This window comes from Protopterus annectens, chromosome 10.part0 (assembly GCF_019279795.1).
Source record: "Protopterus annectens isolate FY-2018-M chromosome 10.part0, PAN1.0, whole genome shotgun sequence".
In the NCBI taxonomy this organism is placed as follows: domain Eukaryota; kingdom Metazoa; phylum Chordata; order Ceratodontiformes; family Protopteridae; genus Protopterus; species Protopterus annectens.
Window position 1 is genome coordinate 1,788,843,109 of NC_056744.1, and position 20,584 is coordinate 1,788,863,692.

General features: G+C 38.8%; 1 protein-coding gene across 3 annotated transcripts in view; it reads left to right on the forward strand.

Annotated features, from left to right (window-relative positions):
• LOC122814026 (carbonic anhydrase 4-like) overlaps positions 1 to 20,584 on the forward strand; it is a 329,800-nt gene that overhangs the window by 181,904 nt on the left and 127,312 nt on the right. For all 3 annotated transcript variants that reach the window (XM_044086610.1, XM_044086611.1, XM_044086612.1), the window contains one exon: positions 12,887 to 12,976. In XM_044086610.1, coding sequence (XP_043942545.1) covers positions 12,887 to 12,976 — 90 coding nt within the window. The remainder of the gene's footprint in view (positions 1 to 12,886; positions 12,977 to 20,584) is intronic.

Genomic DNA, 20,584 nt, shown 5'->3' on the forward strand with positions numbered 1-20,584 from the left:
TTAAAAATGTATAAGATACATCCTACACTAATCAATTACATTACAGCGACCATGAAACAGTGGCAAACCACTTTGCAGTTTATTTATTTACATTTGATTACTGGGAAAGTCTGACTGGGTAGAAGCCCACTTTCAGCAGAGGCCTGGGTAGAAAAGCTCCATATTATTGCAAAACATTTTAAGAACAATGATTTTACAATCTTCAAAAATAAAACAAAAACATCTGCAGTTTATAACAAATTAGACATACTATAAAAACATTGGTTAATAATCTGTACAAGGTTTATGACAATCATTTAATATTTAGAGAAATTTTAGACAGTTTGTATAGAAATTAAAGATAAGTTAGTTTAATACAAACAGGAATTGCAATATGAAGTGAGGGAAAAACAGGCTTATGGTATATTTAGAGAGAGTCAGGGAAGAGAATTTGATAGAAATAAGGAAGTGCAGAAGGGAGAGTAAGGAAATATAAGGAATGAAAAAATGCCTATTCACATTTAGGGATATAGTTTATCCCGGTTTAGAGCAAGAACAGAGCCAGATTTTAGCTAGAAAGTCTTTCAGAGTGGTTTTGAAAGATGGGAGAGAAGGTATAGACTTGATGGATACAGGTAGGGAGTTCCAGGCCGTAGCAACCTTGTACAAATACAGGCAATGCCCAGCAGATTTGTTAGGTTTGTAGAGAGACAGGAATTTTTGGTCGCTGGATTGCAGTGACCGACTGGGAACATAGTCGTCTAGAATGTTTTTTAGTGTTGGACAGGCAGATGGGTGCTGAATAATTTTATGTGTGTTAAGTTGTGATATGTTAGTCGATGTGGTAGTTCTAACTAGTTTAGGCTTTTCAGTGCTATACAGTGGTGGGTTCTGAAAGGGGTGTGTGCTGCAGATTTAGCAGCTTTGTTATAGCATTGTTCAGGTTTCAATTTTTGTGAAGCCTGGAGGTTAGTAAGGATGGAAGCGTCATAAATAAAGAGCGGAGAGTAGATAAGTAGTAGCAAGGGTAGTTTTAGTTGCATCAATGAGAACGTTTTTTGGCTCTGTAAAGCATCCCCTAGTTTTTGATGAGTTTTTCTTGTGCAATGTTGTATATGCAGGATGAATGTAAGATTGTCATCCACTGTTACCCCTAATAGTTTGCTATGAGAAGTGACTTTAGTGGTTGTATTATCAAGAGAGAAGACTTTAAGTTTTTGTTTTTTCATGAGAGGGACATTGGGGGAAAAAGTAGTAGTTTGGTCTTTTTTGGGTTGAGCATGAGCTGTGAGTTATGAAGCCAGGTTTCAGTGGCTTTTAAAGCTTCCTGAGTAATTTTTTTAGAGGTGTACCATGTTGTCATATGTGTAAATGAGAGTGGAATCATCTGTGTATTGTATTGCAGTGGCCTGTTTTGTGCAAGTGTAGAGGGTGTTGGTGAAAATGTTAAAGAGGAGTGGACCAAGGAGGGAGCCTTGTGGTATACCGATGGTGACTGAGAGGCAAAGAGAGAGCGTGGAGTGCCATTTTACTGATTGATACCTATTGGACAAGTAGCTTTTGAACCACAGAAAGGTGGGCTGAGAGAGAGAGAGACCTAGTAAGGACATATGAAAAAGTGTACTGTAACAAGCTTGTGTCGAAGGCTTTAGAAAAGTCTAGAAATAAGGAACAGACTAGTTTGCCATTATCTCTAGCTTTATTGACAGTATCTGCATAGGTTAGAAGGGCAGTGCTAGTACTATGGGAAGGATGGGAGCCATGTTGTATAGGGGATAGGAGTTTTTCTTGCAGGAGATAGCCTAGCAGTTGTTTTTGAATACATTTTTCAGGTATTTTAGCGAGGGGAGATAAGATTGCTGTAGGTCTAACGTTATTAATGCCTGTTGAATTTCCTCCTTTGTGCAGAGGGATAACGTGTGACTTTTTCCAGAGAGAGGGAACGTGGGATTCCTGGACTTGACTTATTTATAAGGATTGAGACAGGATTTAGGTATACACTTGGAAGACCATCAGCTGAAAAAAGAGCACAGTTTAAGTGCGCTGAACTGTATTGCAGTTTCAAGTGGTGCGTTATCAGGAGAGGGTTGTGGTTTGAATTTACAACTGAGATCAATCAAGTCATAGCCAGAACAAAGCAAGTAACAAAGAAACGCCAGTAAAACAGATTGTCTGTCATTTCCTGACAATTAAGCCATGTTAAAGGACAAATTATTATTCCAGGGATAAAAATTGAAAGGGGGGATATCCCAGGATGCCTCTAATCTTTTGTTTTGCCTTAATCCGTTAAGCTGTCTACTTAACTGATTAGGTCATGGCTACAGTTTGGCTCCAAGAAAACAACAAAGTGTAAAGATTTCTCATCTTCTTTTCATGGATTATTTAAAACTGTATAGTTTATCAGATGAGGAACTGAAAGCACAACTGCAAATGGTCAAAACTTTTTCAGATTTATTAATTTTATTTATTTTACATTTGTTGACCGGGCTAGTCCAACTGGATATATGTCCATTTTCAGTGGAGGCCCGGGGAGAAAAGCTCCACATACAGATGAATATTTAGAAAGACATTGTTACATTACAAAGTTTTGGCAATCATTGCATTTCATTAGATTTAGCTTATTAACAAGAAAAATCCTAGTGCATAACAGCTATGGATATTCAAACAAAAATATGTACAGTGTCACTATCAAACTGTAAAGTCACACAAAAATCCTAGTGTGTAACAGCTAAGGATATTCACACAAAATATGTCCAAAGACACTATTCAACTGTAAAGTCACACACACAGTATTGTCAATAGAAAAGAGTCAAGCTTATACAGGTAAGAAGATTAGTGTCTAGGGACAGGTTAAGTAGTTAGACTGGGTTAACACACGGGCATAACCAGTGTGATTTAAGGTAGGGTTTTAGTTTGCTTTTAAATAGGTTAGGCTGAGGATAGGGAGGTTAGGTGAATAGGGAGGGTGTTCCAGGTTTTACCCCCTGTATTAGAGAACAATGAGTCACCAGACGAATTATTGGTTTTAGCTATTTGTACCAGAAGTTTGTTAGATGAGCGTAGGGTTTTGAGATTATTATAGGGGGTGATTAGGTTAGTGAGTATTGGTGTATTTGTAGGTTGATACAGGATCTTATGGGCTGCTATTAGTTGGTTCAGTAGTATTAGATTTGGCAATTCTAACCAGCCTAGTTGATTAAGATTGTTACAATGATGGGTTCTATAGGTTGACCCACTTGCAAACCTGGCAATATTGTTGTAGGAGGTAGTCAGCTTGTTCAGATTGCTTTTACATAGTTTAGTATAGATAGGGGAGGCATATAGTAGGGTTCAGATAAGGTGGGTACAGGCACTAGTGGTCCTGGCTTGTGGAGTCAGAAAGGGTTTGATCCTGTAGAGGAAACCTAATTTTTTGTTCACTGTTTTTATAGTTTATTAATATGAGGCTCAAAGTTGAGGTTGTTATCAATTAGTACCCCAAGTAGTTTTGTGGTAGGATCAGGAGATATGATAGTTCCGTTGCTAGATGTTACAGTAAAGTTCAGTGGGCTGGCCCTATGGGTGGGGGTGAATAGTAGCATTTTTGTTTTTTTTTTTTTGGGGTTCAAGACGAGACATCGGTGTAGAAGCCATTTTTCAAATATGCTAAAGGTGTTTTGGGTTAGGGACTGAAGATCAGATGGGGAAGTGGCTGAACATATAAGTGTGGAATCGTCTGCATATTGGATACAGGTAGCTTGAGGAATTACAGAATGAAGGTTGTTTGTAAAGATAGAGAAGAGGAGGGGATCCAATATGGATCCTTGAGGGACACCAAAGGAAACTGGGAGGTGGGAGGACAAGTTATTTTCCTATAGTACAACCTGTTGCCTGTTATTTAAATAGGATTGGAACCACTATATAGCAAGTGCATCCAATGACAGTTTTTTTAAGTATGTTTATGATGAGGTGGTGGTTAACCATGTCAAAGGCTTTTGACAGATCAATAAAGAGGGCTGAGTAGAGTGTTTTTATTTTGATTTCTATTAATGCAGTCGGTAAAGGATAAGAGAGTAGTGATGGTGCTATGAAATGGTCTGAAGCCATGTTGGCAGGTGGCTAGTAAGTTGTTTTCTAGTAGGTAGCCTAAACGTTGCTTATGAATGCATTTCTCCATTATTTCTGCTAATGGGGATAATACGGCTATGGGCCTGTAGTTAGATAACTCTTTGGAATTACCACCTTTACTTTCCAGATTGGTGGGATGGTTCCTTCAGAAATAGTTCTATTAATGAGGATGGATTTGGGGTAGGCTATGGCTTTTGCTGATTTTTTCAGGTAATCTGCAGGTAGTAGGTCGGCAGAGAGTGTGGTAGGTTTAAGTTTCTGAATAAGGGTACAGACAAGGGATGTGGGAACAGGTTGAAAATGAAATAGAGGAGGGCTGTTGGAGATAGAAGTGGAAGAGGATATGGTGCCAGGGGTTAGCTGATTAGCAAGGGATTGAATGGTCTCTGTGAAAAAAATTGTTAAAAGAGTTGGCTATTTAGTTGGGATTGTTGTGATCAGAGCCTGAGGGAGCAGGTGTGCTTGAGCGACCTGGGTGTAAGAGGTTTTTGATGCCTGACCAGAATTTTTGAGGATTATTTTGATGGGTTTGTTGAAGCTGACAGTAATAGTTTCTTTTATCAGACAATATGGCTTTTTTTTGTTTTGTTTCTTAGCTGTCTGAACTTTAATTGTTCTGTAGGGCTTTTTGTTGCATGCCAGCTGGCCCAGAGTTTATTTCTTTGGAGGATTTTTTGTTTGGTAGTTTAGGAGAGCCATGGTTTAGTCCTAGTTCTAATTGTGCATGTTGGGACATGGCAATCTAGAGTGGCTACGAATTTTGAATTAAAGTGTTTGACTGCATCATCTAATGGGAGGTGTTTCAGGTGTGACCAGTCACAAGCTGCAAGTTCTGTGTGGAAGCTATCAGGGTTAAAAAAATTGTTAGTCCTTATTGTCCTATAAATGGTTGGGTTTGGAGTATCAGTCTTATACCTAATTAAAAAGGAGAGTGAGTAGTCACTTATATCTTTAGGGAGGGTGCCTGCTTTGTAAGTTTGTTGGTAATTATTAGTAAGAATCCAGTCTAGGGTGCTTTCCTTATTATTAAGTTTGTTGGTTCTGGTAGGAGATGTGATGGTTTGAGTAAAACCATATAGGTTAATATGAGTAGAAGGCTGTTCAGATGAACAGGACTTCCAGTTTATATTAAAGTCACCAAGTACTGTGGTTTCTTGTGGGTAGTTGGTTGAGAGCCAACTGAGGATAGCTTCTAATGTGCTAGTATTATTGCCTGGGGGAAGGTAGATACAGATGATACATATGGATTTACATTTATTAAGCTGAATCTTGGAAATAGGAATTTCTGCATTACTAGGTAGTGGAGGTTTGGAGTCTATTGAGATAACTTGTAATCCAGATTTTTATAGTATAGCTACTCCTCCACCCTTCTTAGCATTACAGTCGAGTCTCAAGATATTATAGCCAGGGGGAATAACTACATTGTCTTGTATTGATGGCTTGAGCCATGTTTCAGTGAGACAGAGGATGTCAAATGCATGTACATTCATAAGGGCATGTAGGTGAGCAATTTTATTATTTATGCTCCGAACATTCAGTTGAGCTATTAGGAGAGAGTTAGGGGGCCTGGTAAGCAAGTGTGTGTTAGTCGGAGTTGGTCTGTCAGGCTTTGTGGTTGTGCTAGAGTTTGGACCAGGGTTTGGGTGTATATCACCATCTATAAGGGAGTGGACCTGTATACTCAGGGTGATTTGTAAAAGTTTACATATTAGGTTCTGGGATTTCCTGGCTCTTGGGCTATAATAAGTGATGTGAGTGAGTCTATGAAACTTGGCTGATAAATACTTTGGTGAACAGGATGTGTTATTATGACCATGAGGGAGTATAAGTGTTGGTGTAGAGGCTTGCTTAATGGGGTTGTGAAATCCTAGATAGTTAGGGTGTTCATAGAAAGTAAGTAGGTAATGTATAGTTAGAAGAGTTAGGGGTGTGAATAAGAGTAAGGGTTTGGGGTATGTTAGGGTATTTGAAGGTGGCATTGTAGAATAAATTATGTTTATATTAATATACAGGCATAAATACAGATAGTTTACTAAGCTGATAGTAGAAGAATTACTTTTATGTTAATTTACTGGGATAGGTATACATAGTTTAGCAAAGTGATGACTAGTGGGAAGTGGGTATTAGCACTTTAAGGGGTTGGAGCTTGTGATTGGTGGTAATGAAGGGGGTGTGGTTAGGGTGTATAAATCTAGAAGCACTGGGGGCGGGTGGAATTTGGGGGCAGGGTAGGGAAGCAGAGTGAGCCCGCAGGGCGAACGGAGCTGGTAGAGCCACAGAAGGAGTGAACCCTAGGAGAACAATCAGTAGAGCTGATTGCTAAGGTAAGTTTAGGTGGGGAAAGGTAGGAGATAAAAGCCTTGATAGTAGGGAGAGTAGTCAGAGTGGTTAAATGATGTAAAGTATAAAATAATAGAAGGATAGAGTGGGACTGCAACCTAAACAAGATATAGAAAACTGGATGCCTGAGAGTTGTGATTAGAGACAGTAGGATAGCTCTAGAAAAATGTTGCCATCTGGTGGACAAAGGCTGTATAGCAATAGTAACATCTAATGGGAGAGTGAATGGAAGGCAGCAGGTCCAGAATTAGAGTAGGGGAGGATGGCAGTTATTAACAGAGGGTACAAGAGGGGAAGGTAGGCTAATTATGGAAACAGGTTTTAGCTGCTGCTGCTCTAGGGACCTAAACCTTGTCACCACAATAAACAGAACATGCTGGAGGGATAGATTCCTGTCCCAGAGACTCCCCATACTCTGGAACAGACTACCTATCTATGTCAAACAGAGCTCACCATTAGCAGTCTTCAAGAAAAATCTTGATGATTGGATAGGTAATAGGAAATTCACCCCGGGGAAAACTTCTGTGGTTCTGCTTGGCAGGGGCACAGGAAAATAATTTTCTTGGGTGGCTAAAGCCAGGGTACCTTTTTGGCTAGGCTTGTATAGGCCCTAGGGCCAATAGCCTAGTACCTACCCATGAACCTATAAATTAAAAACCTAGAGTATTTCACAATTTTATGTCTACAGACAGTAGTTTTAAAGCACATACTTTCTTTTATTATGTTTATTTTCCTTGAGGGACTGTTGCTCAGGGAGAGAATAGGTTCAGTTTCTCAGTTTAGGGAGGATATGGCAGTTTTATGTCAAATAAGGTTGCTGTTCAGCAGACAGGGCAATTCCTCAACATAAATACTGTACAATCAGGTTGGGCAGATAGTTACATAAAGGGAGATTGAAACTGAGTGGTGAGGTATGCATAGAGTTAAACACACAGTTAAACACACTTACTAAGCTTAAACACACAGTTAAACACACTTACTAAGCTTAAATAGCAAGCAAGCTAATGAGCATACTAGCATACTAGCACTAATACTACAACCAGATATATTTGAACTCTATTCTATGTAATTAATTGAAAAGTTTAAGGCACAGTAGGTACAGTTCAATAGGTAGCAAGATATTCAGAAACATCTGTGAATTACACAAAGCTACATTAATACCAGTGAAAAATGGAGCAACACAGTTTGCATATAACAGTAAATACGGAAGGGAACAAGGTACACAGTTAGAATGCAATTAAAATCAGTTTAGATGCAGTAATATACATAGGCACTAATCAAACATGGCATAATCTGTCTAAAACATAACAGTTGCAGTATTAATAGTGTGCATAAAGTAAAACAAGTCAGATAGGACCCATATAAATCAGCTTAGGTTATATTCACACATCCACTGGTCAGATAGGGCCCATAAAAATCAGCTATGCTTATGTTCAAACCTCCACATATGTGGATTTAAGTAAGCAACGCCCTACTTAAACATGGCGTTTGGTTAAGGTAGACAAAGCCCTTACATGCTAAAATAGCAGTGGAACGTCCTACAGGTATCTACACTTCTTATACTCACTCCACATGCAGAGATGCGATTAGAGTTAGCCGATAACGGCTAAAAATAACACCATTACACCATAGTACACATTAATAGTTGCATTTGACGTTAGATACACCCTTACAGTCACTTTTATAACAAGAAATATGTTTGGTTAAGATAAACAAACCCTTACATGCTAAAGTAGCAGCGATGCATCCTACGGGTATCTACACTGCTTATGCTCACTCCACGTGCAGAAACCGATTAGAGTTAGCCGATAACGGCTAAAAATAGCACCGCTACACCCTAGTAAACATTAATAGTTGCATTTATCTTCAGATACACCCTTACAATCACTTTTGTAGTAAGATGTTTGTCAGGTCCTAAATAGGTATGGCAGTGCGCACTTACACAACTTGTGTACACCGGAGCCAGGGAAGCACAGCAGCCGAGAGCTAGATCAAAGAATAAAGGTGGCGACATAAGGGGCAAGGTATATTTAATAGGTAGGTGAGGTCATAAGAAAGGGGTGGGGAAAAGATAGACCAGGGCAGGTGAAGACCGGAAGTTAGCTAGCACTATGCAGTAGGTAGAGAGGGCAGGGACGGGACTAGTACCTATACTGTATGGTATATAGTACAGTCCAGCATGAAAAGGGATAGTGAAGTGTGGAAGAAGAGAAGGGTCAAAGGGGAGAAAGGATAAGGCTAGGAGCAGAGTGATGTAGCCAAGAGGGATCAGAGAAATGCTCAGTGGGATATGGCAGCAAAGACAGAGCCACAGAAGAATTAGAGTAGAGGAGAATGTCAGTTATTAACAGAGGGTACAAGAGGGGAAGGTAGGCTAATTATGGAAACAGAAAGGTTTTAGCTGCTGGTTGTCCTCGCTAGTAAGAGTAAATTAAAAACCTAGAGTATTACACAATTTTATGTGTACAAACAGTAGTTTTAAAGCACATACTTTCTTTTATTAGGTTTATTTTCCTTGGGGGACTGTTGCTCAGGGAGAGGATAGGTTCAGTTCCTTAATTTAGGGAGGAGACAGCAGTTTTATGTGAAATAAGGTTGCTGTTCAGCAGACAGGGCAATTCCTCAACATAAATACTGTACAATCAGGTTGGGCAGCTGGTTGCAGATAAAAAGGGGACATTGGTCTAGTCCTCCTACCTGTTCAACGAGAATACTTCTCAGACTGACTGAGTCAGACAAAGTGATTTTGTCCAAAATGCAAATATTGTTGAATTATATAGAGGAGTGTCTTCAGAGATTCCAAAACAATATCCTAAGAGACATTTGCGGAGGTGTCGTCAGTCTCAGAACATCTGTTTGAATGGTACATTCACCTACAGATGAGTATCTAATATATTGTAAACCAAATGGTCAGGCAAATCAGTCAATCCAAAGTCCGTCTGCGTTTGTGTTCCTTGTAGGATGACATGTTCCATTTCCTTGTATTCTTTTTTTCTTACTGGAGATCTGTTGTTTCATTAATGTCATCTTCCACTGCCAGTCTAACACCCTTCCATCCTAGTCTTGATAAATGTGTAAAAGCAACCTTTAAAGCAGGAAAGCTGCAGCACCAAGAAAACATCAGTCTGGGACAGGAATGTGATATAAAAGAACTTGAGCAAGAGGGAGTATTTAAATATTTGGGAATTGATGAAGGATGAACAGTAAAACATGAACACATGAGAATAAAACTTAGGAATATTTTAGAAGACTAAAATTAATACTGAAAACAGCGCTAACATCTAGTAACAAAGTCCAAGCTATAAACCAATTTGCTCTTCCTGTTCTAACGTGCAGTTTTGGAGTGATTGACTGGCCCCGAAAGGTACTGGATCGGTTGGACAGGAAAGCAAGAAGGATGCTTCATGCTTATCAAATGATTTGCATACCAAGACTATATATTCCCCATTCTAAAAGAGGTATAGGCCTCTTCAAAACTGAATACATGTATAGATCTGAATCGTAGGACTGCATACATATCTGCTGACCTCACAAGACCCAAACATAGTGAAAGCTTTAAAAACATGAGGAGAATAAGTCTAAGATGACTTCCCTGCTTAGTTAAGCAGAAGTATATTGGTGTCAAGCTGGAATGTAAATCAAACCAGAAATAGATAAAAATCAGGCAGCAACAGAATGTACGAAAAAAACAAAAGAATATAAGGTGAAGGATCAGATGAGAAGGCAAGAAATTTGGAAAATGTATAAATATAGTTGCAAGTACATAAAACTCTTGGAATAACCTTATGTCGATTAGGATCAAACACAGGAATGGTTAAGGAGATGTGAATTTAAACCAAATGATGAAATGTTAATATTGGAGACCCAAGATAGTGGACTGCATACACGTTGTTTTCAAAGTCCATTGAACATGTGGGAGAAGGAGACAAATGAAGGTTTTGTAAAACTGAATTGGAAACAGTCGCACATCTTGTTGCTGCGTGTGATATATTAATGACAGAAGGGCTGAATACTGAAAGGCATAATGATGTGGCAAGACTGTTGTATTGGGGATTGTGCAAACATTATAATATTGAAGTAACTGAAAAACATTGGAAACCTGAGCCACAAAGCAATATAGAAAATGATGTAGTTTATATCATACGGGATCACCCATTACCAAAAGTTCAAAAAATACATGCAAGAATACCAAATATAGTAATCCATGAAAAAAAGACAAAAGTAGCATTGATCATTGAAATTGCTACACCTAGTGACTAAAGTGTCTTACTTTCAGAGTGACACAAAGTCAAAATACCAGGATTTGCAGGCAGAAACAAGCGCAATGTGGAAGAATGATACCCAGACAGTTCCAACAATAGTAGGAGCTACGGGTCTTATAAAAAAGAATTTACAGTCGTACTTAGAAATGTTACTGATACTTGTAACTCTGTACGAATTACAGGAGTCAGTACTGGGCACATTGTGGGTGCAGCAAAGAGCACTTCTGGCTAACATCAAAAATTTAAACAATACTAATTTCATTAACTTTAATCATACTTAGACTTAGGAATGGGGTCCATTCTCATCATGGTATTAAAACCCCCAAAAGACTTGGAGAAATAAAAAAAGAGAGAAACAAAGCATTATAGAGAATGCCGAAATGTACATCACATGGGATCACCCATTACAAAGAGTTAAAAAAGAGATGAAAGAAAACCAGATATAGTAGTCCATTAAAAAAAACAAAACTAACAATCATGGAAATTGCTGCACCCAGTGTATGTCTTGCATGCAGAAAGACATGATCATAAAATATCAGGATTTGCAGGCAGAAACGAGAGCAATGTGGAAGAAAGATACCCATACAGTTCCAATAGGAGCAATGGATCTCACAAAAAAAGAATTTACAGTCATATTTAGATGGGCAACCGATACATGTAACTCTATGAATTACAGAATGAGTCATTTCTGGGGATATTGCAGGTCCTGCGAAAAGCACTTTTGGATGGCATCAAAGATTGAAACAATGCTAATTTCATGAACTTTAATTATGCCTTGACTTAGGAATGGGATCCATTCCCATCATGATATTAGAAACGCAAAAGATTTGGAGAAATTAAACAGGGAGAAACCGATAATGATACTTTTAAATGGCACCCAGAGTGAAAGCAAACAGAGAGAGAGAGAGAAAGAACAATTTCTTTGTTTTAATCTTCGGCAGAGACCCGATTTAATGTCAGCTGTTGCAATAGGAAATAAAAGAACATTTTGAGTAGAATACATCAGTGAATGAAGAGAGCTGCTTTCAGAAGGAAAAAAAACAACTAAATAAAAGTGGTGGACCACAATGTAAATATGCAGTACAATCTGCTGAAAGTAAATCTGAAGGAATATTTTCACCAGAGGGTATTGGATTTCTGGAACGGCCTTCTTAAATAGATTATGTAGTCAAAAATAGAGGGAAGTGAAGAAGGCCTGGAACACACAGAAGACAGTTTTACAGTAGGAAGAGGTAATTTTACTAGTTCACTTGGATGGCAGCTTATCTGTTAAGTGTGGAAATAAACTGGGTGTGCCAAATGTCTTTTTTCATCTTCGGATGTCCAAATGAGACACTGGTAGTGGGACAGGCTTACTTCAAGATAATGGAGTAGCTTTAGTATAAGATTTTGAAAGTTAATGAAGAGAAAAGAATGGACCTGACTGAGATTTGTAAGCAGTTTGCTTTTTTCTTGTGTGTGGCAGTGGTGTTCAGTCCAGGATGAGTGATTTATGAATATGCCATTTAGAGTTGTTCTCTTTGGAATTTTCTGTTCAGTTTTGGAACCCAAATGATATCCAAGAAGGAAAGGTCGTTTAGTGATTAAGAGAGGGAAGTAATAATGTGGATAGACTCTATCGTTTATGCTAATCTTTTAGTTTGAACTTAATGAATGGAAGGCCTTTTCAGTCTACCTGTACATCAGTTGTTGCTATGCTTTGAAAGTTAGTGGTTTGTAAGCTGCTGTGATTACGTCATTCTGATTTAGAAGAAATATTCATGATACAAAGTATTTAATCAAATGTGCAGTTTAACTCAAAATGATATGTTACTGTTAAATGTTTCAGATAGGTCTATGCTTTCTTTTGAAGGTTAGCATTTCTTAGCTTATGGCAATATTTCACCATGCTTTTTAAAGAGATACACTTGCTCATAATAAAAAAAGTCAACAGTGCTCGCCTGCTTATCTGCATTCTGTTGTTCTTATTACATTATCTAAAAGTCTTTGTATCTTTTTATTTATTTTAATGTTCTGTTTTCATTACTTCACTTATTTTTGCAGCACTTAGATATAAACATTTTAATAAAACTGAAACGCTCCATTCTGCCATCAAAACCAATTTCTGTTTTTCTAAGATCATTACACCATTTGTAACTTTGTATGACTAACACGTTTGTCTGTTTTGAATAAAACTCACAATCTATTTTGTCTTTCAGATGCACATTCTTCACATAGGAGAGAAGTTTGCTAACGTGTCCGAAGCTATCAAGCAGAACGGTATTGCAGTTCTGGGATTCTTTATTGATGTAAGTGCACTTTATAACTAGAAAGCTCAACAAAAAAATGTAGGCACACCTCCTTCCACAGACTATCCTGACAGTAGGACATCAGTTTATATTCCTGGTGTGCTAACACATCCCTCCCTTGTTAGAACTGTGTGCTGGAGTGGGTGGAGTTACAGGGCAGTTTTTGCCTAATACTGTTAGAACCAAGTGCTTTGTATATGTTCAAAAGATGGTATTCTAACAACTGAACAAATTTACATCATTGCAGATTGTATTCAGTGGGAGCATGCTGACAACATGGCTAATGAAAAACACACATTACCAAAATAAGTAAATCACAAAAGGAGAATAAACAGAATCATTTTATGATTGGCTAAAAAAAATAAATAAATACAAAAAAATGACCACTAAAGATGAACATATGCAGTCTGCTCAGTGGTACTGTTAAGGAAAGATTGTTTAGGGATGTAATGTGTAGTACTGTGGTTAGGGTCAGTGATAGTGTTAGAGTTAACACACATAAGTAAACAGGCTTTCTCTACCAGTACCCCTAAACTAGACACACACACACATACCAGTACCCAAACATAACACAAAATCTATCCCCTTCCCTAACTCTTACTTTTACCCTAACTCACAAATACTCACAGATGCACACTCACCTCATTGCTGAAACCACAGGTATATCAGAAGGTTTCAGCATTGCTGGCTACTCCCACTTATGACAGTCTGCATTCCTCACTGCCATTTATGCCTGTTAGTAGATTGCTGTCGGACTGCTGTCTGGATCTTACTAACTTTAAGGTCATACAACTACCAAACAAAAGAAGAAACACATAAATCTGATGTTGTCCATTAGTGTTAGGAGTTGTTTAGTCAATGGTTTGTCATTTAAGTGAGTTTAATTCCTTTTAGTTTCTTCTAATACACATATAGTTGTTTTTCTATATCTCCCTTGTACCCTTTTTTATTATTACATTCCTTTTTCACCACTAACGTCCTTTTCGCATACTCCTTGAGTACCTCTCAATACAATTGTTGGTAGTCTTCCTTACCCCTTTTTGTACTTTTTATAGTACTCCTTAATACCATTGTTGGTAGTCTTCCTTACCCCTTTTTGTACTTTTTATAGTACTCCTTAATACCATTGTTGGTAGTCTTCCTTACCCCTTTTTGTACTTTTTATAGTACTCCTTAATACCATTGTTGGTAGTCTTCCTTACCCCTTTTTGTACTTTTTATATTACTCCTTAATACCATTGTTGGTAGTCTTCCTTACCCCCCTTTTGTACTTTTTATAGTACTCCTTAATACCATTGTTGGTTGTCTTCCTTACCCCTTTTTATACTTTTATATTACTCCTTAATACCATTGTTGGTAGTCTTCCTTACCCCTTTTTGTACTTTTTATAGTACTCCTTAATACCATTGTTGGTAGTCTTCCTTACCCCTTTTTGTACTTTTTATATTATTCCTTAATACCATTGTTGGTTGTCTTCCTTACCCCTTTTTATACTTTTTATATTACTCCTTAATACCATTGTTGGTAGTCTTCCTTACCCCTTTTTGTACTTTTTATATTACTCCTTAATACCATTGTTGGTAGTCTTCCTTACCCCTTTTTATACTTTTTATAGTACTCCTTAATACCATTGTTGGTAGTCTTCCTTACCCCTTTTTATAGTACTCCTTAATACCATTGTTGGTTGTCTTCCTTACCCCTTTTTATACTTTTTATAGTACTCCATAATACCATTGTTGGTAGTCTTCCTTACCCCCTTTTATAGTACTCCTTAATACCATTGTTGGTTGTCTTCCTTACCCCTTTTTATACTTTTTATAGTACCCCTTAATACCATTGTTGGTTGTCTTCCTTACCCCTTTTTATACTTTTTATAGTACTCCTTAATGCCATTGTTGGTAGTCTTCCTTACCCCTTTTTATACTTTTTATAGTACTCCTTAATACCATTGTTGGTTGTCTTCCTTACCCCTTTTTATACTTTTTATAGTACTCCTTAATACCATTGTTGGTAGTCTTCCTTACCCCTTTTTGTACTTTTTATATTGCTCCTTAATACCATTGTTGGTAGTCTTCCTTACCCCTTTTTATACTTTTTATAGTACTCCTTAATACCATTGTTGGTTGTCTTCCTTACCCCTTTTTATACTTTTTATAGTACTCCTTAATACCATTGTTGGTAGTCTTCCTTACCCCTTTTTATACTTTTTATAGTACTCCTTAATACCATTGTTGGTTGTCTTCCTTACCCCTTTTTATACTTTTTATAGTACTCCTTAATACCATTGTTGGTAGTCTTCCTTACCCCTTTTTGTACTTTTTATATTACTCCTTAATACCATTGTTGGTTGTCTTCCTTAACCTTTTTTGTACTTTTTATAGTATTCCTTAATACCATTGTTGGTAGTCTTCCTTACCCCTTTTTGTACTTTTTATAGTACTCCTTAATACCATTGTTGGTAGTCTTCCTTACCCCTTTTTGTACTTTTTATATTACTCCTTAATACCATTGTTAGTAGTCTTTTCTTCCACTTTATTTCCTTTTGTAAAAAAATATCCTGTCTATCTTTTATAGATATACCTTCTTGGCTATAGCCGATTATTGTTGCTAATTTTTCATTACCGTTTTAAAAAAAATGTGAAACAAATCTTCTGGTTTCAAAAATGTGTCTCTTGTGGACACAAGATTCCAAGGTCTGACACCCACATAGAATGTGTGCACTGTTTAGGCCAAAACACCTAGAGTAAGATTGTGACATGTGCGCAGGTTTTAATTGCAGAGCTTTGATTGACAGGAAGAATAAGGTTATCCTAAGGAGTCTTCTTCCTTCCAAACACTGTACCGTGATTGCTGCAGTTTAACCCCCTAAAAAACAAGACAAAAAGGGTGACTCTGTTACAAAGGAAAAGAATTCCCATAAAAGGTCTCCTGATCGTCCTTCCACCTAGACTTTGACTTCAGCTCCTTCATCAGAGCCACCAGCTAAACTTTTGAAAAAGTCGGATCTGACCACTTCGGCTGTGAAGACAAGAATTGAAAGATCCCCTCAGATCTATACTCCATCCCTGCTTTCGGAGCCTATCCCTTCCAGATTACCTTCTCCATTCCTTGAACAGTCACCCAGAAGATATTCTAGGCCCTCTTCAACAGCTTCTCTCTTCGATCCTCCAGGAGCCTATGTGATGATGTGAGGTATTGCCATCTACGCCAGGAGGAGTAGGGCAGTGGATGTGTAACATATGCCAGCACAACTAGCTGGAATTTTGTAAAGAATTATATGTAGTTTATATATCAAACTGATTTGTACAGGTGCTTGTGTTGAAAAGTGTATTTGTAAAGCTGCTTGTTTTATAAATGTATCAATAGTGTAGCCTGCTGGACAGACAAAATATACATGTATATCAGACTGACTGTATTTTAACTGATTGAATGTATATATTTTAACAGAGGATAGTGGAAGAGAAGAGATTAATCTCAGTCCAGCTAATTTTGAAAAATAGTAAAAAATTAGATTACTTAATTTAGGCCATAAAGATTGTATTTTACAGTTCAGATTGCAGCCAAAGATGAAATGTCTGTGACAGAGATGGTTTATTAGCTCCTGTAGGAAGAGTGGAAGAGTTTTATTGTTTTATGACTTCTGGAAGCTGCAACATATCTTAGTAAGCTTTATATGTGTGTATTATTGACACATATGTGCTAAATCCTGGCAGCTTCTAGCCAAGGGGGTAGCATGGGAACCAGAAATCAGATGACCAGATGTATGTGATATCATTCTGTAATCCATCACTAAAATGATGTTTTAATACTAGTTTACACTGAAGTCTCAGAGCACTCTGTTTTTGGAACCTGAGATAGAAAGATCTCTCACCCACTTCATCTTGCCTTTCTCTAGTAAGTGAACCAAGGAATAGTAATTCTTTAGATCACTCAAGAAATTATAGTAAGATTAGTTAAGTTCTGTTTTCTGTATATGTGTGAATTTGTTCATTTGTGTTATTTTAATATTTCCTGTGATTGAAACCCTGGTGTTTATTGTAAATAGGTATTTAGTATTTTCATCTTATTTCATTTTTTTATTATTAAATATATTTAAACTTTTCATTGTGGCTGGTCTTTTAGAGAACATATCAGACTTTGACAGGACTTATATCTATTTGGTGACACTGTGGTCACTCCTGAAAGTCTTACTGCATTGGTCAAACACTGTCATTTGTATTAATATTAATTTCACTTGGTATAATTGGGTACCCTTGTAAGAGACTTAGAGTAGCTGGCTTTGGAGTGTCTGGTGACATTGTAACTACCTGTTAGTCTGGACAGAAGAGGGTATAGCTAGTAAACCCGTGTCAGAGTGCTGAAGGACTTGGCTTGTACACTCAGCTGAGGACTCAACTCTAAAGCTGTGCTAGTGAGGAGTTTCACTGCAGATCTGGAGAAAAAGGGAAAACCAGTCACCAGACAGTGTGTGTTCCCTGTGTGCTCTTAAGGGAAATTGTGCTTGAAGCAGAGAGCTGCATCTGGAAATACTGCATGTATCCATTTTTGTTCCAAGTGAACATCCCCCTCCAGTGTCAGTGGTGAGGATTCAGACTCCTTGATTACTGGCCCATAGAGAGGACGTCACAGCCTATCCAAAGCAGATGTGAACACAATGATGAGGAAGTTCCTCAGGATGCAGATTCAAATGGGAGTCCTTTCAGCTCCAACCCCATTGGGTCCTGAAAGCCTTTATAGAGACACACCACCATTGATTTCTGCTTCTCCAATCCATTTTTTGGTTTCAGAGCTGTCGGATCTAAAATCCTCGGGTGTGTCTTCCTTGGATCAGAAGATTATTGTTTCTTCTACTGCAATGGTTTCTCTGAGCATCTGGCACTGAGTACCTTGTAGCCGGAGGACACTCAGAGACGAAGCATCTATGCCAGCTCTGGGGTTTTGGAGTGGACTCTGAAGCTGTTGGAGCCATCTCTTCCCCTTGGAGCCTCAACGATAGATAGCTTGGTTCTAACTCTTTCCTCAGGTGGGGTGCCTTCAGAATGTTGGGACGATCCGAGAGAGTCAATTGTCCAATCCATTAGTTTCTGCTTCCCCTAGGCATTCCGCTTTTGAGGTAGTGGAGAGAGTCCTCTCTACAACTAGAGAGCAGACAACCCTGTCGTCTTCAGGTCAGACTTCTTTTTTTCATTCAGTTTTATGCCCAGAGCCTTGATCATCCCTTCCACCAGGACAGCCAGTCCGAGCTAGCCACTTCTACTCCCATCAGGGTATCATTATCTCTTCTGATACCTCACCAGAGCATCCCACCAAGGAGGTCCCTTGGAAGAGAACTTTCAAGAGGAAGCGCTTAGACTCACCACAAGAGTCTGTCACTAAAGACACTGATTTTGATGAGAGGAATGGGTCCTCCAGATCACCAAATGATGATGTCTCCTTTGGAGACATCTTGGAACTCCTTAAACAAATAGGTGGTTGGTCTCCCGATAACCTTTCCCAAGATGAATCAGTGTTTCTGGAGGCTTTCCGGTCTGACCCATCTACCTCCTGGGTGACTCCTCCCAAAGATGGCCTTGTAGATTTAGTATCTCAGTGGGCATGGAAGGAACTGGACACTGTTGAGCCTATTCCCAAGAGACCAGACAAAATACTTGCACCTGCAAAAGACCACCTACACAGGAGTAAAGGAGTGCAGGTTGATGTCATGGTTGTTGCGGCAGCCATGAGAAAAGAACTAGCAGAACAGAGTTCCTCTGCCCACCCCCCACCCCCAAATAGGGTGGGGAAATTTGGGAAGTGTGTCTATGCTTCAGCAACCTTTACTTTAAGGTCACTGAATTATTTATCAGATTTTGCCAAATGTAAAAGAGATTTGATCAAGGAGCTTGCCAGATCTCTTGTGTGGGGTCCATGTCCTCCAAGGAAGGGAATGCCATTTCCTCTTAGCTGGCTATCCTTCAACCAACATCTAATTCATCTATTATTCTCTCATGCTGTGGAAGCTACCTCATGGGTGGCAGGTTCAGGCATTTCCATTAGGACACATGCCTTTATGCACTTGTATGATTTTGCGGAACCATTTAAGTCTTTCATCAGTGCACCTTTTGATGGAAACTTGCTGTTTGGCCCCAAGGTAAAAAACACATTCTCCAGGTGTGATAAAGAAGGAAAGACCCTGCCTGCTGTGGGTGTACATTTTTGTACTCCTCAAAGGTCATTTTCTAGGAACCAGTGATATGGTAGAAAGATGTGACTCAAAAAAAACATGGTCCCTTTCAGGAATCATGTGGAGATAGTTTTCCCAAGGGCAGAAGGAGGAATTCAAATGGAAGACACTGTCCTCATGGCAGAAATATCCTGCATAACCAGGGAGCTAGAGATTCTTCTCAGACAGATCCTATCAGAGATTCTGAATGGAGGCCCGACTGTCCATCTCTGAAGGCAGTCAGGCATCATCTATCCCTGCACCAGAGAACCTGGCTAGACATCACAAAAGACTTACGGGTGTGAAGGATAATATCCAAAAATTATATTATACTGTTTTTCCAATGCCCCCAAGCAGTTCCAAAGAAGGTCCCCATTATTCCATCCATTCAGAGGGAAGCAACTTCTCCAGTGATAAAAAAGCTGCTAGGAAAGAGTCATCCAAGAAGTCTCCCTAGACAAGAGGATACAGAACTTAATCAATGTTCTATGTTCTGTAGTCCTATCTCGCCTTCATTCTTACTTTTGGGATTGGAGCCGAACCTCGGCTCTGACTCGGCCATACTCTAGCTCGAAAACCTCTGGTTGGCTCGTGGCTAGGAGGCATCCCATGATGCATCGCTAACACAACCCAGATCTCGTTTGCTGCTCGTTCAACTCAGACGTGATTTTTCTTGGCCGTGGCTAAGTGAAATTTTTCTATATCTTTGACTAGTTTATTGTTGGCTATTAACAACTTTTTTGGTAGTGTGTTTTTTGCAGTCCATGTCTGTTTTAGACTATTTGCTGCATTGTTTACTGTGTGTACTGTTTGTACGTTGATTGGCCATTCTTCTGTTAGCCTATTGTATCCCTGCATCGCTTCCCTCGTGCTGCTTGTTTCTGTTATTTTTTTCCTTTCCCCTTGGGCTAGGCCTGTTTAAGTTAGAGGACCTAGTCCTCCGTTCTGTTTTTTGTCTGTCCCTGGGCTAGGACCATTTAAATTAGAGGACCTAGTCCTCGGTTCTGTTGTTTGTCTCTCCCTGGGCTAGGCCCATTTAAATTAGAGGACCTAGTCCTCGGTTTATCTCCTTTTTCTCCTCTTAGGGCTAGGCCCGTTTAAGTTAGAGGACCTAGTCCTCTGTTTGTCTATTTGTCTGTACGGTGCTGTTCTATCTGTTTGAATATAGTTATTCTGCTTTGTTCTTAGTGGTTATTGCATTATGTCCAAAGATACTAAGGATCACAAGCCTTTGGACTTCAAAAAGTGTACTAAATGCGCCCAGAAAATGTCCTTAACGGATGAGCACAATCTGTGTGTATATTGTTTGGGGGCTATTCACCTCCAAGAGTCTTGCCTGTTTTGTCATGCATTTAGTCCCCGTGTTCTTCAGGAGAGGAAGAACAAACTTATTTTCAAAGGGCTAT